Source organism: Rhipicephalus microplus, chromosome 1 (genome assembly GCF_043290135.1).
Source record: "Rhipicephalus microplus isolate Deutch F79 chromosome 1, USDA_Rmic, whole genome shotgun sequence".
In the NCBI taxonomy this organism is placed as follows: Eukaryota; Metazoa; Arthropoda; class Arachnida; order Ixodida; family Ixodidae; genus Rhipicephalus; species Rhipicephalus microplus.
In genome coordinates this window covers 212,049,771-212,070,534 of record NC_134700.1, presented here as the reverse complement: position 1 = coordinate 212,070,534, position 20,764 = coordinate 212,049,771, and the positions used below count along the sequence as shown (strand labels likewise).

Here is a 20,764-nt window from a genome sequence, read left to right as displayed (position 1 = left end):
TTTTAAAATTGACATATTTGGTTTCTGCAAGTATTTTTCTATCTCTCTGCAAATTTTCACGCACCAAGAAGTAGTAATTTTTTTGTAATGTCATTTTAACTGTCCAGATTCTTGGTGCTGTTAACATGCAGAACCTGCAAAAAAATGGGGAATCGAGTTTGAGGCTTCTTTATAATTTGCCAGCACCTTTGTCTAAAGCTCTACTACCAATTTATGAGTGCCTTCGTGAGGATTGCTAAACATGCGCACCATGATCGTTGCTTTTTGAAGAAACTGTGTGTTTTCAGTTTTTTCCATTTTTCTCAAAAAAGTAAATTTGTGACTATTCAATTTTGAGGCCTCAATATCTCTGCAGCTAGGGCAGGTACAACAATATTTCTATTTGCAGTGGAAACCTGTATGTGTGTAGAATGCAAGTATGGGAGCAAAATTTAGAGCACATGCCCTTTTAATTAATTACTAATCAAAATAGTAACACAATTCCAACTGCTTTTGAAAATGTATAGTTCATTTTGCTGCAAAATAACCAATAAAGGTCTAAAAACAAAAACCTCTTCCATACTTTCACTCTATAGTCATTAGTCTATGTTGGCATATCCTAAATATCACTTTTAATTAAGCACTTTTTTTTCTATGGTGGCCTTAAACAATAGGGAGTGAACTTAAGTTATCTCAGCAACAAAGTGAGTTACAGGAAAACTAATTACATATTTGAAATCAGCAGAACAAACTGTATAACCCTGTGCAGTTTTGTCAAGATCACTGAAGAAATAAACAAAAAATGTCTAAGACCAGTCTGCCCCCTTAAAGACTCCTAGTAATCGCACAGTGATCTACTGCACAGGTGTGCATGCACATATACACACCTGTTGTTCATGAGAATGTTGGAGCATTTGATGTCGCGGTGCAGGAAGTTTCGTCGATGACAATAACTTAGTCCATCCAGCAACTGACGCATAAAGGAGGCCACATGGTGCTCATTGAAATCCACCAGTCCAGACTCCAGCAAGCCCATTAGGTCGTGGTCCATGTACTCAAACACCAAGTAAAATGCTCCTGCAGATAACAAAAATCAATACTTTCAATAGTAAATGCCTGAATGCGTTCCAGCAGTCACATGTCATGGCACACGATAAATTCAAACTCTGTACACTGCCATTAATTTGCATGGAAGTTGTGCGCAATGATCCAGCATGCAACGAAATAGGCAATACAATATAACTTTATTGCAACAAACCTCAAAAAGAAGAGGAATTTGGTCTGTTGTAAAAGGCGCATGTAAAATCCAAGTACTGTTACAACAGACTCTTATGTAAACTCTGAATGGGTCTGTTATAACCAGTGAGTCAAACAAACTTGTTCTCAATGAGGGCTTTAGAAAAAATTTAAAAAATTGATTTTCTGAAAATCACATTTTCAGTTTCTGTAGCCCTTTTCTTATCCATCTCCTAAATATGTCCGCTTAAAACTATAATAAAGTACTGTAAGATTTCTTTTTTTTTGCCAACTAAGGTGGCGAAAATTATTGCAATAATCACACACACACACACACACACACACACACACACACACACACACACACACACACACAAAAAGGCATTTTCCATGACACTTTAGCTTATAAACGACACGACCAATGAAAATCTTGTGATGCAAACCACCGAGAAACAACTCCTTACACTTGTGATCAAGCATTAGGTACTTCGGAACATCGGGCACCGAGGCCACACACATTGCAATCAAGCTTCTTGCTTGAAGTCGTAAGTAGACCTAACCTTGCTCTGAACTTTGCGGGTAAGACCTTTGCACTAGTGGACATGTGAAAGCGAAGAAGACATAATGTGCTTCGTCGAAAGCAAATTACTGTAATGGCGACTATGACATCATTATCCTTGATTGATTTGTGGGGTTTAACGTCCCAAAACCACCATATGATTATGAAAGACGCCGTAGTAGAGGGCTCCGGAAATTTTGACCACCTGGGGTTCTTTAACGTGCACCCAAATCTGAGCACACGGGCCTCGACATTTCCGTCTCCATCGGAAATGCAGCCGCCGCAGCCGGGATTTGAACCCGCGACCTGCGGGTCAGCAGCCGAGTACCTTAGCCACTAGAGCACCGCGGCGGGGCGACATCATTATCCTTTAACATCAAGTAATGACGACTATGACATCATTATAACTTGTACAGGTCGCAGCTTGGTCACACGAGGAAAGTAAGGTGGTCATTATCAAGTAACTTTTGAGGGTGTCAACGCCATGACTTGTGGCATATAGCGTTCAATCATGCACCCCCCCCCCCCCCCACCCCAACTTCAAATTCATACAAAATACGTGTTAAGCCATATTTGCTGTTGATATTTTGCAGATGATATACACATGTTTAGGGGAATAGATCCCACAGGCATCTCGCCCGTGAGATTTTGTGTCAGAACCCTTTAAATAAAAAAGCGTGCTTGACAGCAAACTAGAAAAATGTTTTGCACTGCTAGAGTACATGAACTCTTGATACATGTTTTAATGTTATTTTGCACTTTAAGAGCATATACAATTATGTGCTTCACAAAGTAACTTGTAATGATGCATCAAAATAACGGCATGATCTTGTGCACATTTTATGATGGAATATCTCATTGTGCGGCATGGGATTAGTCGAGGCTCGTGTATATATGTCTGATGGTTAGATGTCACAACAACTGGAAGAGTCTGTACTGCCAGTAGTCTTGTGATCTGCTAGGTCAGGGGTTCTCAAGAATGTTGGTGCCAAGGAACCCCCCCCCCCCCCCTTTTCAAGCTTTCTTTTATTTTTATCTTCAATGAAAATAAAAGCACCGAGATGTGCATATACCTTCTGGCGTGAATAATGAAGGTTCCCTCGATAGATCACGCCTTGGAATCGTCATCTAAGCAAGTTGGGTGGGCAAGTGCAGAACCAGAGAAAATTCATCAATGGCTTGCGGAACTCAAGGAGAGACGATTGTTATAGCGCGAGAACAGAACGACAACAAAGGCACAAGAAGATGATAGGGCTCATCGTCTTCTTGTCCCTTTGTCGTCGTTCTGTTCTTGTGCTATGACAATCATCATATGATACCGAAGAGCCCAAGCCGCCTCCCAAGGAGGGGCCTGCGGAACCCTTAGGCCTCATTCACACCGAAGGTGGTGCGGCGGCGAGTGCGCGAACCTGTTCAGACCGCATGCTTCCTCCGTCTGGCCGTGCGGCAGAATAAGCGGGCATCTCCCGATTTTGCGCACGTGTTGCTATGACGTGTCGGTGCTTCTCCGAAATGTACACCCGCGCCTCCGCTGCGTGGCGTTCTGATTGGATGCGGCAAAGCGGTGAGCCTTGGCAGGCGGCAAAAAATTGCTCCGGGACCAATCGGCCTTGCCGCCTGGTTTTTTCTCTCGCTTTCACCGCCTGCAGAGAAGGTTTTTCTCGCTTCCTGCATTGCCGCCCCGCCTTCGGTGTGAACGAGCCTTTAGGTTCTGCGGAACCCATAGAGTTTCCTAAAGTTAACTAGTGAGAACTCTGGCGCTGCGCTCGTTCGGCGACCATGGGAATTATTGGCATGACATGAATTTGCCTAGTCTTCGTGCTTGCGGGAGGCGAACACACTCATGGCTTCATTTATTGCTGTGTTTTGGTTTTGCTTTGAAGCGACGAAGAACGAACCGTTCTTCCCTTCGTGACCCTAATTTGAATTGATAAGCCTAAAAATTTAAGGTAATGAATTGCAACTGCTGAATATTTGCCGATTGTTGTTTCGTGACAAAGCAGCTTCAAGCCACGCAAAGCCAGAATGAACGTAAAGTACGAATACTAGGCAAATCCATGTACTACCCATAATTTCCATGCTCACTGAAGTGCTACGCCAGTGGTTCTCAAATAAGGGTCCACGAATCCTAGGGGGTCTGCGAAGCCATTTTTATGATCTGCGAAACACTCACTTTTTTTTGCTTTTTTAAGGTCATTTAAACTCTTTAACAGCGACTGTGCCACGTATTGATGAACTGTCCAAAATGAAGTGGCATCGCACGTTTGCTTGATGACCCGCTCCCTCCTCTTTACTGCAAGGGGTGTTCCATCACTTTCACCAGTCTACAAGAGGTCCCGGACACATCCATGGTTGAGAACCACTGCCTATGTGTTGCAGCTCCCATAGACACTCGCGCCAGAGTTCCCTCAAGTAGATATTTAGGAAACTATGGCAGAACGCACTTTGAGAATTCCTGCGCTAGGCAAACAACGGGCAAAGAATGGACGAAGGCACTATTTCATCTGATAGAATGTTCTTCGGAAAAACTGTATTGGATCAAAACTTAAGTGCTTGGATAAAAAAGCAAATTAGCCTGCTTGGTGTCCAGCTTAAATCACATGCAAATGAATTGGTCCCCAAGGCGTTAACACAAATACTAGAAGTCGTACTGCTCTCCAATTTCAAGCTTTGAAAGAACAATGCCAAAAGTACAGATATTCAATTATAATAATGCTGTATTTCTTCATGCACTCAATTCATTACAGTAGACTCATTAAATGGAACCTGAAGGGATCAGTAAAATGCGCTCCATTTAACAGGAGTTCCGTTTACTGAGAGATGAACAGGGGCCCACAATGCAAGAACGAAATCAATCTTGTCAGAAGCATTTGTTCCATTTAAGCAGCAGTTCCATTAAACAGATTTCCGTTTACCGAGAGTCTACTGTATATGGTCCTCCAGCAGACAATGAAAATGTGTTGCATTCTTCTAGGGTGCTTCAACTTTGCTCAAAGACAGTTTGCTCTGCTTCACTCTCTCATGAAGATGCATTAAATTCTAATAGAAGGTGCGCACATCACATCCCAGAAGATGGCCCATGATTGGCACTTGCAGTGTGTCCTAAACCAGTGATGATACTGGCTTAGGCTGCTTTGGAGCAGACAAAAATGGGTTTTGGAGCAGCAAAACTGGCTTTCGAAGCAGATATCGCTAGAGTCAATTATAAGACCCCTATTGTGTTCCCGAAGAAATCCTTAAACAGGGGTTGTGTCGAGCTAACATTCCGACAAGCGGTCAACACAACTGTTTACGAATTTTTTCATCCACCTCTTCCTCACGTTTTTTTAATAGTGCGTTCACAGCGATGCCATCGAGGTCTTTTGTTTGGAGCAATTTTTGAAGCAGCGCAATTTTATCTTTCATTATAAACTTTGGTTGTAATCATGGCACTCATGCTAATTCGCCAGGCATTAAAGACGGTTGTTATACCCTTCTATTTTGTACTCTCAATGCGAACAGAGTCTTGGTATCGCATTCATTGCTAAGAGCCTAGTGAAACTAACAAATAGCATCTTTTGGATACAACATCACATAACTCAGAGGAACGCTGGCTAAAAGGACAGTGATCACTCCAATTGCCGAAGCGGTTTTCGCACTGTCGGTTATCTAAACGCGAAGCAGAGGCTATAGTGTTAGCGCGGAAAAGTGTCAATGCGTTTCCACCGTGCACGTCTTCTGTAGACGCGACACGCGGGAAATTAGACCGCGATATCAAGAAGTCCACCGATGAATCACTGCCAAAGTTTCACGCACTGATTAGACTAAACGTCACAAGCCACTGTGGAGAGCGCGTTTCACCGATAAGTGGACTTGCACAACAGCAGTTGCGTCGGCACCAAGTATAGCATCGTGGATTACTTAGGACGCACGCGTGACCGCTGTTAATTCAGCAGAATATTTCTGGGCACGCAATTGTGACTTTGGTGGCCCTGAGAACAAATATGCACATGTTTTGAAGCGAGGGCGTGGCTATTGCCGGTAATAGACGCTCCCACATCAGATTTCGGTGCAGTTTGACACAATTTTTGTTGATATCATCAGGATGGATGGCACAGTAAATCTGATTTGGCGCATTTTGGCGCAGAAGTGAGATCACTGCATTCATGACACACGAATGATAAAAAACAATGAGCTGCATGCTAAATAGCTTGTTAGAGTAAAAAGGGAAAAAAAATATATCACTGACAGATATCCTGACCACATTTAATAGACAAAGCCAATTATAAAACTTAAAACCACAGCACTTCATTATAACGTGACTGAAGATCAGTTGACTGCAGATTCTTTAGAAGCCAGATTTTTCAGACATAATTTCGCGACAGAATCAAGCCCTATTGACATCTATGGATAAGAACATTTAAAATTTTCGACGCTGAAACTCTTTGGCTTCCAATTTTTTGGGCTTTCAGTCGACATTCCGGGTATAAAACAGCATTATTTAAAGTCCCTACCTCCCTCGTAGGCTTAAACGAACGCTTTCAAGAACCGCTCGGCGTCACAGTAAGGTCCGAAAGTCGGCTTTGCCGCAATGCAAGAGTGCTATGGGGTGAAGGAGACAAAAAAAAAAAAAAAAAGGCGTCGGTACACCGCGGAGTGAAGGTGATGTTTGACGGATAAGCATCGGAAATGCTCGGAGGCGTGATGGCAGATATGCGACAAACACGCAAGTAAAACAATCGCTTTGTTATAAGCATCTTCAACTAACTGTTACTGCATGTGGCGCAGTTGTCGGCTTACTGCACGCTTTTAATCACTTATGCCGCTGCCTTTCTGTGCGAACCGGCTAAGTTCGCTGCACAGATGAACGAACGAAAGCAGCTCGGCATCGCCCTGTCCGTAGGCAATTAGGAACAGAGTGGCATCAAGAAAACTTTTTCAAGACAAACACGCGCGTACGAAAGCACCCCTGTAGGAACGACGTCAGCTGTGTAGGCTATGTGATGCACACAATTAGGAAAGACCAGTCTCGAGTGGCAGCAAGTGCTACGTGTCGCTCGCCGAAGATTTTCGTACAGTGGCACATCTTTTAAGTGTAGACACGCATCGCGGAAGTCTGGACAAGTATTTCTATATTCTGCCACATTCTTTATGCCCTATGCCATCGTTTCCACATGCTCCATACAATGAATCTGCAACTTATTCCGTGCTTTGCTTGTATCGGCGGCACTCATCACGCGATGCATACAGGCTAGCCCACTTATAACGAACCTGAGCCTGACGCAGCATCTGTTCGCTGTATCTCGAAGTTCGTAGTAAATGAAACACAGCTTTTAAAAAAGTTGCGAGTGAAAACACAAACTTTTTTTGCCCAAAAAAGTCTGTAATACACGTGTTTCGAAAAGCAGAAGCGATAAGGGTGGTCTCTAGTTTATTTCAAACAGCAGCGTGCTTGTTTGCCGAGGCCCGTGGCATAAGCTGCATGAGGGACTGGCTCCAAAGTTTAGTCGTTCTCGCAATTCGATTCCTCCAAATCGCTTTTGCCATGTACTTCATTCACAATACCCTAATCCGTGCACGGTTCCTCGGTGTCAGCGTCATCATCAACCGTAATTAAATCATCGCAACAAATGTTCCCCCCACTCTCCCAAGTCAGAGTCGACGGCACGCTGCCACAAATCGCCGCCGAAATGATCCTGTTCGAAAGCTTTAGGCTCGGCATCGGGCCCGACGTCAACCTTGCGAAAACAGTCTAGCGCGCATGTAGCCGTCACCGCCGCTCACAAAATATTCATCTCCACAAGCAAGTACCGGAACGCCCGAAGCGGCAAGTTGGCTGCCAGGCGGACATCAGCTATGAGCAAGTGCTTTGCAATGCGGTACATAACGCGCGGATTACGCTCAAGCCAAGCAGTCACACTTTCAAGGTTTTGTTGAGCAGCAGGAAAAAGCGTGCAAGACCTCCCTCCCGTCTGCCATGTTGATCACACACGCACACCAAGAGCGAGCAACACGTGCACACGTGACACACATGCCAGAACGCGCAAAACAGATCTGGGCCCGTTTCTAGTCAGAAAACGAAACTAACTTGAGCCAGCGTGGCTAGCGTTGCGATCAAGAGAGAGCAGATTTGCGAGAGAGGGGCAAGGAGTTGCATAGAGTGAAGAAAGGGGAGGACTTGGTGGGAGGGCGACCTTGAAAAGCAAAACACGCGGGAAGGAGGTCGGTCAGGTAGCTTGCTTGAAAGGTTCACGGAACGCGTGCGTAGAAAAACTTGAGAGTGCCTCCGCGCGCAAAAGTCAAAGCACGGCCACCTGGATCGGCGGTGTTCGCTGTCGTGGTCAAAAAAATCTTCGTTGCGCCGGTGGGTTTGTGTAGCTTCACCAACTTTGATATTTCACAATTCGTTCCGCGCAAATCAACAGCAGTTTTCAGGCTTCCGCACACGTGCAAATGGCATGCTGAGTCGAGTGCGAAGTGAGCGGGAACAAGTCCTAAACACGAAACGAATCGCAAATTATCAAAGTCGGGGTAGATTATGCGTGTGCACTAGGCGCAGACGATCAGATACAGTCGGTGGCCCACGATAATGGCAAATAATCTGGTCACTCCAGGCCATTTGCCAAAGATCGGTGGCAGTGTGAAAACACGGGCCTTGCTTAGGGTAGCGGGCGAGGGGGGGGGACAAAGGATGGAGGGGTGCGTAACAAAAAGCGGCAGGGGAGAGCGGCAACTAGAGGGGCGGGGAGGCAGGGTCCGCGTTTAACAATGGGTACCTCGTTTAACAATGGGCACCTCGAAAGTGGTTTCCCAGGAAGTCGGCAGAGCGCCAACCCTGCTCCCTGTAACGGATCCGTGGCGCTCTGAGACGTTCCTTTTGTAAGTGCGATTTTGTGCCATTGAACCAATGTGTATTTGCACGGTCATGCAGATATTGTTCATTTGAAGTGAGGCCGTTATATGCAGGCTCGACTGTATTTGCAAATGAACATTGGCATGCCCTAAATGTGTTTACGATAGCCTGAGCGTGCGCCAAAATGCCTGATAAGTGTACTCTAGGAGGAATTGAAGCTATTTCAGATGGGGAATTTGATTACTTGAGCGGAATAAAAAGTCATGAATCTTTTTTTTTTTTTTTTTTGAGTATTCCCCATTCCCTAGAAAGTCTGAAAAATAGGGCATTCACTGCATCCCAACTATCTATGGTCCCAACAGTGACATTTGGCCCAGTTCGGCTTGGCTCGGGTTGTGTTTTACGCAGGTGCACCGCGATGTTATTTTTAACAGAACCTCAAGTAGTTTTGTTTCTGAAAGTCTGAGCATGCTCTTTGGCGCAGGTAGGGTGCAGACTCGCCAAACTTTGAGGAAATGTAGCAGCTTGTAGCAGCCAGGCCAATTCGGCGCAGCAGTAGCATCCCTGCTAAATGAACACCGGGGAGTTTTCTTCTGAAAAATCAGGAGTGAAATTGGGAACATGACAGGCATAACACAATTGAGCCGAGCAAGCCAGGGATAGCTGGGATTGAAAGCTCATTAATTTATACCAAATTAATTCTCTCTCGCAGCAACGGTCTGGCAATGCTCGACAGAACACAATGAGGGAAGAAATGACATTGCATTAGTAGTTATTAGTATCACCATTTTAATAGATTCAGTTGGCGGTTTCAAAGTGGTAGTGAGAGCTATTTTAAGCCTTGTTCACAAACCTCGACGAAGACTGGCCCACTGGTCGAATTTAAGGAGCTATAGTGCTGAAAACAAGGAATAAAGTAAGAGGTATATGAGCCGCAGCCCAACCAAGGGTTAAAGAGCTCATTAACTTTGCATGGGCATTGGTTTCACCTTACATAATCCTAACTGCGTGTGCTATAGTCTGCATTTGTCCTGTAGTCACTTTTTCCACTAAGCGAGAGGTGTCATGACGTGCTAGCTACCACAGTCATCATCATCATGCTCTGATTATTATCGCAACTGTTTGACAACTCGGTGACAATGTGCTACAGCCTTGAAGGCCTTGCTGGGAACGTGGGATTACCTTGTACTGTTATTTGCATGCTAGGCAACGTATGTGGACAGAAGTTTACTTGTAGAGAGTAGAGAACCTGCTGGGCAACCCCATAACTCTGGCTGCTGGCTATCACCAAAGTGCACTGTGGCACAACCATGTGAGAAGCCCACTTGCTGGCTCCAGGTCTGTTTTCTGTTCAGCAGGTGTGCTTCTTGCACTGCAGCCGGTCATTGCATATATTGGCATTGCAACGCTGGAATGTTATTGAACCCACACAACACAAAAATATTGGACCCGCACACGCAGCCACCTATCCTATATGCTTTAATTGTGATGTCCGTTAAACTATGTATAGGCAGTGACTCTCAGTTTTGCCAGCAAACCAAGATATAGACTGCCCAAAAAAGCCTGCCACAACACTCCAATTCTCCTAGAGAAGGTAGAAGAAAATGAACTGCCAGGAGCCCAAAATTTTTGTTCCAGTAAGGCACTCTGTCCCTGTCTCACTCCATCTTTTTTTTTTTTTTCTAGTCATCAACCTAGGAGCCAGTAACTTTTTTTTTTTGACCTGCGAATATTAGATGAGAGTGTTAAAAGCAGCACATATATATATATATATATATATATATAATAACAGAATTTTTGCTTGGTTCAGAAATTTGTCACATGATGCAGCGCTGGCGTAAGATTGCATCGTATAACCCAGTTTTTTTAATACGCTATTTCGACGTCGGTTCAGCCAAGAATAACAAATTCTTCGTAAAATGCAGATTGCCACAAAACTGGGGAACGCATAATGAAAGCTCCATTGCAGTTGGGCAGAATGGTGGCGCAATGTCGCGCCAAAACATCCTCGACATCAACTGTCACTAGATTATATCCACTGTGAATGACAGGGAAGATCTTGCGCACTTATGATTGTCCGCAACTGTTCTCACCTTTGTCCTTCTTGAAGTCGAGGGCATCCTGTTTGTCGGTGACAATCTCTTTCAGGTTGACAATGCTTGGATGGTTGAGCTGACGCAGGATCTTAATTTCTCGTACAGCTGTGATGGGGAAGCCCTCCTTCTCATTCTCTAGTCGTACTTTCTTCAGGGCCACCAGTTCCCCTGCAAGCGCGAGGGAGCGTTGCCAGGAATTGTGAACCGCTTGACATGCCAACAGTGTACAGCATGCTGCTAACTAAACATTTTACGTTTACTGTACTTAGAGCATATAGGCCCTTAGAACAAGCTTTTAAATATGAAAAGAACTCATCGATGTGAAGTTGATATGTATAGTTATAGGCTTTGCGACAGTAAAATTTGTCTTGGATGCGTAGGTATTTCGACATCGCCGTCCCGCGTAGCTGTTCAACCATATTTTCAAGGGGTTACATATGGTAAAATGTTCGTCTATCAATTCATTTCAAGTACTTTGAAATATAAAAAATTTCAAATTTGTTTTAAACTGAATTAGAATACCATAATAGTTGTTATTCACAGCAACACACACCACAAACAATATTCTCAATTTCACTGTCCATAAAGGTGAACCAATATTGCCGATGCCTTTGAACGCACATACACACCACAATTAACACAGCACATTTTCAAAGACAATGCCACTGTTCCTTGCAAAGGCTGCCACGTGTGTTTACTTGTTTAAGATAAGCAGCCAGCCAGCATGGCAAGTATTTTGTTACCCAGTTTACCACACACCAAGATGCTTTCTGGCGCTTACCAAAACTAATCTCACCACATTAGGCTGAAATTTAAGCGTAAAAAAAAAAAAAAACCCTGTCCCAAGCACCGCGCGACTGTACCTCGTTGAGGCACCAGCGGGAATGTTTTGCCAACCACTGCCTTGCACGTGCGCCAGTCACGTCAGCTGTTATGCCCCTTAGTAGAGGTCTATTATTATAACATTTGTTGAACGCTGTACAGGCGTTCTCTCTTTTCTGATCCCAACAGACCTGGAAGCTAAGCAGCGAGTGATGGCATGAGCAGAAGGAGCTACGTCATACGTGCATCATAAACTTAAGCACCTTATTTTTATTTATCTATTTCTCCGAACGTGCAGCTTACTCTCAGTGTGATCGAAAGCAAGTGAGCAGGCATGCTGTGCAATCTCGCAAAGGCCGTGGTAACTATGCAGCTCTAGAAGCCAATTGTCATGCACTTTCTGTTTTAGGTGCAGTCATTTAGGTCTATGGCATCATTTGTGGAGGGAAGAACAAGCAATTTCTAGCAGACAGAATTAACTGTAAATTACAGGCCGCATGCTGCGCTGTAATCTGCGACTCACATATTCTTATAAGCCTTGGCTACTGAATATCAGCATTTTCTGCCCACACTCCAAAAGCAGGGGTAAAACGGCTGAGACTAAATTGGGAGCACTTTTTGGAGCAGCAACATTTCAATTTTGGAGCAGGAGAATCTTGCTTGGGAGCAGTTAGCGGCGTTTAATATGTCGCCCTGGGAGCTTGAAAATACAAATGTTTAACAACGTGGGGGGGGCACGAGGGCACATTTTAATTGGTTTATAACACACAACACCGTAACAAATTTTGAAGGAAGTTTTAAAACAGATTATCATCAGGTATGAACTGCACTACCTTTTCACATAGCACGTGATCTATATGGCCCTAATAACAAACATGTGAAATGATGCTTAATAAAAAAAAAAGGTTTTGTTGAAAAACTAGGTTCCCCAAAAACATTTAAAAAGAAAACTCATCACTCAAAAAGAAAATAAAAAATTGTGATTGCACAAGAATCTTAGTTACGTAATGGTGGTCCTTTGCCTGACGAGATAGCGTCTCACAAGCCTGACAAGATAGCGTCAAGAGCTTTCAACAGAGAACAAAAGCGCACTGCATCGCCATTTGCAGCCACCTTGGATTGGATCAGATAAACTTTTATTTGGTCCTCCAAAACACAGATCACTGTGTTACCCTGTGCTGGACCACATTCAAGATTGCAGCGCAGGAGCCAACAAACCTAGCTGCACCAACTATCTTGTAAAGTGTGAGCTTATGGCACTAACTGATAAGCAAATGATACTGATAATGCCTCTGGACGCAAGCTACCATGCGTAATTGATACGGCACACGTTGACCAGTTCTATATATGCATTTTTATTTATCTTAGGTCATCACCGTTGATGTAGAACTCCCGATAATACAGACCTGCTTGCGAGTGTCGTTCCGTGAATGGCTTAAAGCGCTCGCGCAGCACAAATAATAAATTCGTCAGTGTCCAAGCAAACGAACTGCTAAACGTAAAGAAACCGCTTTTGTTGCATAAGAAAAGAGAGCAAAAGAAGTCCCACTGCCGCCGACTGAAACACCAATCAAGCTAAGCCTAAAAGCATAGCCCAAATCCAGGGGCAGCACACATACAGCGACGTCTCTTGAAGCGCACGTTATGAGTTTAGATTCCAAAACGGAGCAGTGGCAAATCACCATTTATGAAAACTGTGCCATGTGAGTGCCGTCGTGTTACGAGTTGCGATAAAGCGCCAAAGTGACCATTCATATCGTTTAAAATTATTTGAATGCGTGTTTTGTCACCACAACTTCGCAAATTAGCAAGTGTTTCTACCTGCAGACACTGATGCATGGAATTAACATGCGATAGCTTTTTTAAATGCAAAATGCAATGAGAACTCACATGTCTAAATACCGTAATTACTCAATCTAACGTGCACCTTTTTTCCGGCTAAGCGTTTATAAATCGCATGCGCATTAGAATCGAGTACGAAAAAAAAAAAAATGAATACGGTTATTCTGTTGCAACCTTAGGTGACCGCACGCAGCAGCATCGACATGAAAACCACAGCAACTGGAGGAACGCGCAACGCAGATCAAAGAGCCTGAGAATGAACCCCGCTACGCTCGCCACTGAACTCTGAGCTTTTCGCAAAGCGACAATGGCACCAGAACACACAGCGTAGCTAGTAGAAGCAGCGCGCTCGATGCACAGCAGCACATTTTTGCAAGACCATGTATATTTACAACAGTTTAAAAGAGATTGCGGCGGCACCCTGGGAGCCTTCGTCATCAAAAAAGTGCAAAGTAAAAAAGAAGAAGAACGCGATTGGGCGAGTCTTATTCGTCAATTCAGCCTTTTTCTCCCACTGAAGCTGAGGTTGACATCAAAATTCTAGCTTTTGAGGCTGTTGTGGAGCAGTTCGGTGCAAATTTTGCGATTTTTATGCTTTTGGAGCAGCTTGGCACAAAAATGCGGCAAAATGCGCAATATGCACGGCTGTCTCAACCCTGCAAAAGTGTTGCTGGGTCCCTTTAATGTCCCCTGACAGTGGCTTTTACTGCAATATATTTCAGATGGGGAACAGAATACAAAAATGTGGAAGAGAAAATTACCGGTATCTTTATCTTTGGCTTTGTACACTTGTCCATACGTTCCCTCTCCAATCTGGCACACAATATCGAAAACGTCCACACAACGCTCTCCCCAATTTGGAAATCGTTCGTCATCAGATGGAGGCTTGTTGAGAATCCTGCAATGAAGTTGAAAAATAATTACTGCAAGATAAGCACTGCAACATTGCATGCTATGCCAACGTGCCTTTGCACCATCTTTTGCCCATTAATACATATCACATCACCTGCTTTTTGCTTCTAAGGTGCAGCAATACAGAAGAGTCAATTCAATTTGTTAACTTCAAACTTAAAATTGGACCTTCATTCCTTTTTCCAGAAAAAAGTGCATTAGTACTAACAGAAAAAAAAAAGGGGGGGGGGCTAAGGTTTTCATTTTTCATTTTTGAATTCATTTGTTGAATGGACACTAAAGGCAACTATTAAGTCGACGTCGATTGTTGAAATAGCGACCCAGAAACTTCGTAGTGTTACTTTTGTGCCAAAGAAGGGCCTATTCTCAAACAAAATCTCGTTTTAGTGATCCGCATCAGATTGATTTGTGGGGTTTAACGCCCCAAAAGCACCATATAATTATGAGAGACGCCGTAGTGGAGGGCTCTGGAAATTTTGACCACCTGGGTTTCTTTAACGTGCACGTGCACGCAAATCTGAGCACACGGGCCTACATGTCCGCCTCCATCAGAAATGCAGCCACCACAGCTGGCATTCGATCTCGCGACCTGCAGGTCAGCAGCAGAGAATTTTAGCCACTAGACCACCGCGGCGGGGCATGATCCTCATCAGTTTAGCGCACTTTAAATTACCCGCCTCAAGAAACAAATCGACCAGACCGGTTCACGTCACTGTTGCCGTGCACAACGTTGCCCAGCTTTACTGCGCTAGCAGCAGCAGACCTAAAGCAGCGGGAGCGGCAGCAGCAACAACGGCCATTGATAAATTTCCTTTTATAGGCTCTGAAATGGCACCACTTGTCCCGTGTAACCAAGCGAAAATTGAATTTTTGAACCACTCGCGCCATTCTCTATAGTAACGTCCGGCAGTTCTTTTTTCTATGAATCAAGCAGAAATAAACAAGCAGCATTTTATTGCGTCTCTTGATGTACAGAAGGTTCTTTATTTAGTGTAGTTAGATCAATTACTAGAGATCAATTTAAGGTGGTCCTTTTGATGTCATCGGGATGATTTTGAAAATGTCCTACTGCAGCGCTAGTGCTATTGTGCATTTACTTTAATATCTCGGTAAGTAGGGCACTGTTGTTGATAATATTGTCGTTTTAGATGTCATATATTGAGCTTTCACTTTTACATAAATTGTTATTTGACTATAGTGTACCTTTAATATATAGTTCCAAAAAGTCATTATGCATATAACGAATATTTTATTGCCCAGATAGCACAGCCATTCCAGGGGGACGTAACCACGTAACTATCCTTGTTGCTCTTATATATTCTCGGGCTTATTAAGCCTATATTAATGATAAGTTAACACTTCAGTATGTAACGGGCCCTGTTTATCAATACAGAATCATCTTTGATCAGGCACAGCAGCAGCCAATAAATGAGAAGCGGTACTAGCCTTCAGCTTTACCTATTCAGCAGCAACACACGGCTATTCCTAAATAAACTTTGCACGATACTTGAAGTCTTTCAATTTGGGTGACATGCCATTCATAGCCCGTTTTCTAAAATGGAAATAGAAATTTATGGACTTTCTAGGGAGCTACAGTAAATGGTGCCTAAAGTACCCAAACCTACATGGCATTTTCTTTCTGTTTACCAAAACAAAGTAAAAACAGCTCCCTCTCCCACAGTCATAGTCTTGTGTACGGCGGTCAGCACTACAACAGGCTGGCTTCTCTTAATGCAGGTAGGCACATATCGACAATGATCTGCTACAGAGCTAAAATTAGTACTGCTTCATCCAAATGTGTTGCCTACTACCACACAGAGCTAAATATATCTACCTACATGCATGCCACACTTTGCATACTAAACCCACACTGTCATTGTGACGGAACAATTGCTGCACCATATGGACACATTTGTCCTTGACACATTTGTCATTGTAGCATCTGTGTGGCGAGGTTTCATTGCAATGGGATCATGCATGAAAGAAGCAAGTACCTATAGGGTCATCTTGGAGATTGCCAGATGCTCTCATTTCTACAAATCAATGCACACTTTTAAGTGGCCACACACGAGGTTGCAGCAAACAGTAGTGCAATGAGGTTGTAGAGTATTAAAAATGTGCAGTGCATTTACAACGGTACAATGCTACACAGTGTCACACAGATTGTCCAAGACGCTTCTTGTGGTAAGATTGTTGGCAATAAGTGGTAAAGCCACATTAGTAGTCAGTGGCGACCATGGTGGTTCATTTCATTTTCTACACTTATCTATCTATAGTCAGACACAACTCAAGAATTCTGCAGAGGCTTTGCCCAGACGTCCAAAGCGCGCAAGCCAATCACCTCAGCAACAAAAGAAATACTAGTCCTGTCCCGCTCATGCACTTGGCAATGTTCTCCAAAGGCAAAATTATCGGCCGCCCTGTTCAAGGTGCCAGTCCGTAGTGCGCATCGATTGGGGTAGGCTTGCACACATCCGCATTATAGGAAGAAATTTCGAAGAATTCTAAAGTTGTATCGACTATAGGCACCACCACAGTCGAAGTCACTGGCCGGCCAGTCTCTGGACATACTGAAAAAGCATACGATTTCAGTTTCACATCTTAGTTTCACGAACTACACAAGTTGAGAGGTGCAGTGAAAAAACATTGCACCAGACTTTGTTTTGTCACTCTGCTGCAACTACAAGGGCACCTCACCAGGTTTGCCAATTCTGATCTGACGAGTGCAATGCAGACACTGACTGGGCATTCACGATCATGTCTGCCGAAACCTTCAATGCTACGTGCTGTGAAAATGGGTCAAATTTCAAGCTGAACGTTGCTTGCCCTTCTTGTGGGTGCGCATCCACAGAACACGGGGATGATGTACACAATAAAATGGACCTACGTAGTTGGTAGTGCCGTGATGTTGTTCCTTTACGTAGACGCCTGTGCTTTAACATCGTTAACAGTAGCATGTGACATTGCAATAATTATTGAACAGGACATGTATAATTTGTTGCTTAAATAGATAAATAAGACTTGAGAGAAATAATCAGGCATGCAAATGAAATGAGAGCATCTTTTTCCTACTTTCCCTCCTGTAAAGTGCAGCGAGATGCGAGCTATTGCGCCGCCAATTCGCATGTATTCGTGTCCTCGAGGTTTGTAAATGTTTTGGCACATTATTATGCTAATTTATTCTACTACGTCCAAGTTAACGTTGATGCAGCACTGGCTGATGATACCACTTCTCACATCTAGACAAAGGTAGCAGCTTTCATGCTTAGTAATAACTTGAAAGCCAAGTAATCAGCAAGGGCACATTCGGCATAACTTGCAGAGATGTGCAGAGAACGGCGACACAACTCCGCTCACGTCACAGGGTATCGGGCTGGTTCTGGCACGTCACGATCGTCTCACTGTCGTGTTGAAGAGGGCAGGGAAGGAATTTGGCTTGCGAAGGCTACACTGGCTGAGAGACTAAGGTTTCAAGCTGGCCTCCTCGCATCATGGTTTCACACCGCTTCAAAAGATTGGTTTTCTAAGCTTATAATGAAGCAATTAGAAAAATTATAGTGGCATAATTCTTTTTCTTGGGCGCACAACTTCCAGTGTCTAACTAAAATTCATTGTCACCAGGGGAGGGACCCTTTAGGTTTTGAAATTCTTCTGAAAATTGCCGCCACACGTGTTCATGTGAGAGAACTAGAGCTTTTCTCGATTTGTTTTGAAGCAAGGTAACTCTTGCCGTACTTGCTTCAGAGAACTTTGTTATGGCATTTCGTTTTCTTGTTGGTAATAGAGACAGACATCAGGATATACAAATCAGTACTTCGCAAATGTTGCATATATTACAATTTCATGCATAGTTATGCTGCTGTTACCAACAGATACTATAAAAAAGGCTCCACACTAATGTGATTTCTATCCTGCAACTTCATTAAAAGTTCTAAAAGTCAGATGGTAAAGGTTGAAGCAAGCAAAATTTCACACTTCCTGAGGTATCTGATGGTGCGAAAGTACTTTAAGTATCAGGCTTGTCCAAAAAGTCTGTATTTAGTTTCAATAATAATAAAAGAGCTACAAAGTAAGCGTGACATAACAAACTAGCAAGAACATTTCAAGCTTGTGCCCCCATTCTTAAGAATATCTAAGAATGAGAAAACACGCAGAATTCTTTGAACAGTTGGAACTAAAAATTGGGCACTAAGTGATTCTCTTCTCAACTATTCCCATTGAGAGCTACCATGGGAAAGCTCTCATTGCGTCTGATTGAGGCAATAACTTGACTAGTGGCTATAATGACCACTAGTACAAAAGAATGTGAAGTTTGAGACTGTGCACGCGATTGCTCACCTTGGCCTGCGGAACACCTGCATGGAGGCAGCACCTGCCACATGAGGTGGCTGGGAGCCAGAATTATTAGCTGCAGAAAATTCCTTCTGTGTAGCCATGGCAAAATCATGCTTCATCTGCTGGTGCTGCTGCTGCTGCTGCTGCTGCTGCTGGGTCAGCTGAGGTGAGCCCTCTTCGCGGTCAGCTGGTTCAGGTGACATCACGTCCTCCACTTTCATGCCAGGTGGCATAGGTAGTTCCTTAATACTCTTGCGCTGGGGAGGCACCACAGCAGGCTGTGCAGGGCTTGTCTGAGCTGACAGCTGCTCGGTGGATGATCGCCCACTCACTGGACTAATCTCGTCCTCCTCTTCCAACACACCGTTGTTGCTATGCGGGGCGCTGGTGTCCCCCCCTCCGACAGAAGACGGTGCTGCAGCTGGCTCTTCTGGCGAGGAGACCAGCTCCGGGGAGCCTTCAGAGGGTGTGCAAGGCTTAGAGGGTGCCTTGGGTGGAGTTGGTTCGCGTGGAGCTTCCACTGCAGGTGGTGGCTCCACAGTAGCAGGTGGAGGGGGAGGCAGTGGAGGAAGCGGTGGAGCTTCGGGTGGAGGAGGCGGTGGATGAGTTGGATTGCTGGGGGGTGGCGGTGGTAATGGAGGCGGTGGGATGTCTGCGCACGAAGCAGGGCCATTGGACGACGCAGGGGGTGCTGGAGGCGGTGGTGGAGGCGGTGGTGGTGGAAGCGGGGCTACCCGGCTGCCAACCGAGTGACGACTCTTTTCAAGCTCGCGGCCTTTGCGATGTTTCCGCAACTCGGCACCGAGGCTCGTGGAGGCGAACTTGGTTTCGTAGCTGGGGCTACGCTCCCGCCGCCGATGTGTCTGGTAGGCAGCTGGAGGGCTCAAGGGTGGGGATCGGGACCTGCCGACCCTAGTGCGTTGGGGAGGGGGGCTCCGTGACCGACTTCTGGATCTTCGGGTTCGCCTGGACCTGCAACAAGAAGCCAAATAATTATTACTTCTCAAATTGTCTATAATATGCCTGCATACAAGTCCATAAGCGAATTTGGGTCTTTTTCTAACTCAATTTACATTAAACTAGAAGAAGCTGTATTACTTTCAGAGAAGCACCTGCAGCATAATTGATCACAGCCCAAGAAAATATGTAAGCTCCCCCAACAACCCTACCTATAAAAATTGCATTTGCCTGTTTCTATGATTTCAAGCACCTTCCACACATTTAAACAGATTTTTTCCATACAAACGAGTTCGTGACATTGGTGTTTATTTAAAAACCTGAACTGGTTGCATAACCTATGCAAAGGTTTGGAAATCGCTACTCAGCTGAACAAAATACTTTTTGATGACCTTGAAGTTATTATTATGCATAATATTTGCATTAGAAGCTAAAAAGTATTTATAATTACAACGAAAGCCACCTGGCATGGCTGAATAAATGATGCACACGCCTCAATTCTGGGGGCGGAGCTTTGATTAATATTTAAGTTGTACGGCAACCACATTTGTGGACACCAAGCCTGCAGAGTTCATGTAAAAATCTGACAAAACATACTTGATTCGTCGCCAAGCAGCTCCGCACAAAACTTAATCTCTATCATAGGCAAATACGATATTTAAAACTTGTGATTACAACTTACTTTATTTAGGACATAGATTAAATGATGAAGACATGCCATAATCTTCTCATTGACTAGTGGAAGCAAATATTTCAACTTGGAGAGCATTAATAATTAGCACATTGGAATTAGAGACATAAACAAGCAAAGGCCTCTTGAACAATGGTACTATTGATCATGAAAGCATTCAGCTTGAATGTAATTATGAATATTTTGATAACGATAATAAACGATGTTAAATGTGATGAAAACCACGCTAAAGTAGAGGTGTGCACAAGCAAATAAATCTTGAATAGTGATAATGACATTGATGATGAAAGCATTGAACATGAAAAATAAGGCATTGATGATGGCAATAATGAACAATAATTATGAAAATACACAGTCAGAGCAATTGTCAAACAGTGATGTAAATGTTTATTAGGTGAGTAGTGATGCTGATAATTGTGCATTGAAAGACAGTTCCCAGCAGGCGAACTTCCCATGTACAAAGAAGAAAAATGATGGACGTAGCGTAATTAGTGTTCCCAGCA

The 20,764-nt window shown here is 44.0% G+C and overlaps 1 protein-coding gene across 7 annotated transcripts in view; it reads right to left on the bottom strand.

Annotated features, from left to right (window-relative positions):
• Cdk12 (Cyclin-dependent kinase 12) overlaps nt 1–20,764 on the bottom strand; it is a 103,074-nt gene that overhangs the window by 67,070 nt on the left and 15,240 nt on the right. For all 7 annotated transcript variants that reach the window (XM_075891214.1, XM_075891215.1, XM_075891218.1 and 4 more), the window contains exons 2-5: nt 18,617–19,585; nt 14,128–14,264; nt 10,700–10,870; nt 867–1,056 (exon numbers count right to left, since the gene is read on the bottom strand). In XM_075891214.1, the coding sequence (XP_075747329.1) occupies nt 867–1,056; nt 10,700–10,870; nt 14,128–14,264; nt 18,617–19,585 (1,467 nt within the window). The remainder of the gene's footprint in view (nt 1–866; nt 1,057–10,699; nt 10,871–14,127; nt 14,265–18,616; nt 19,586–20,764) is intronic.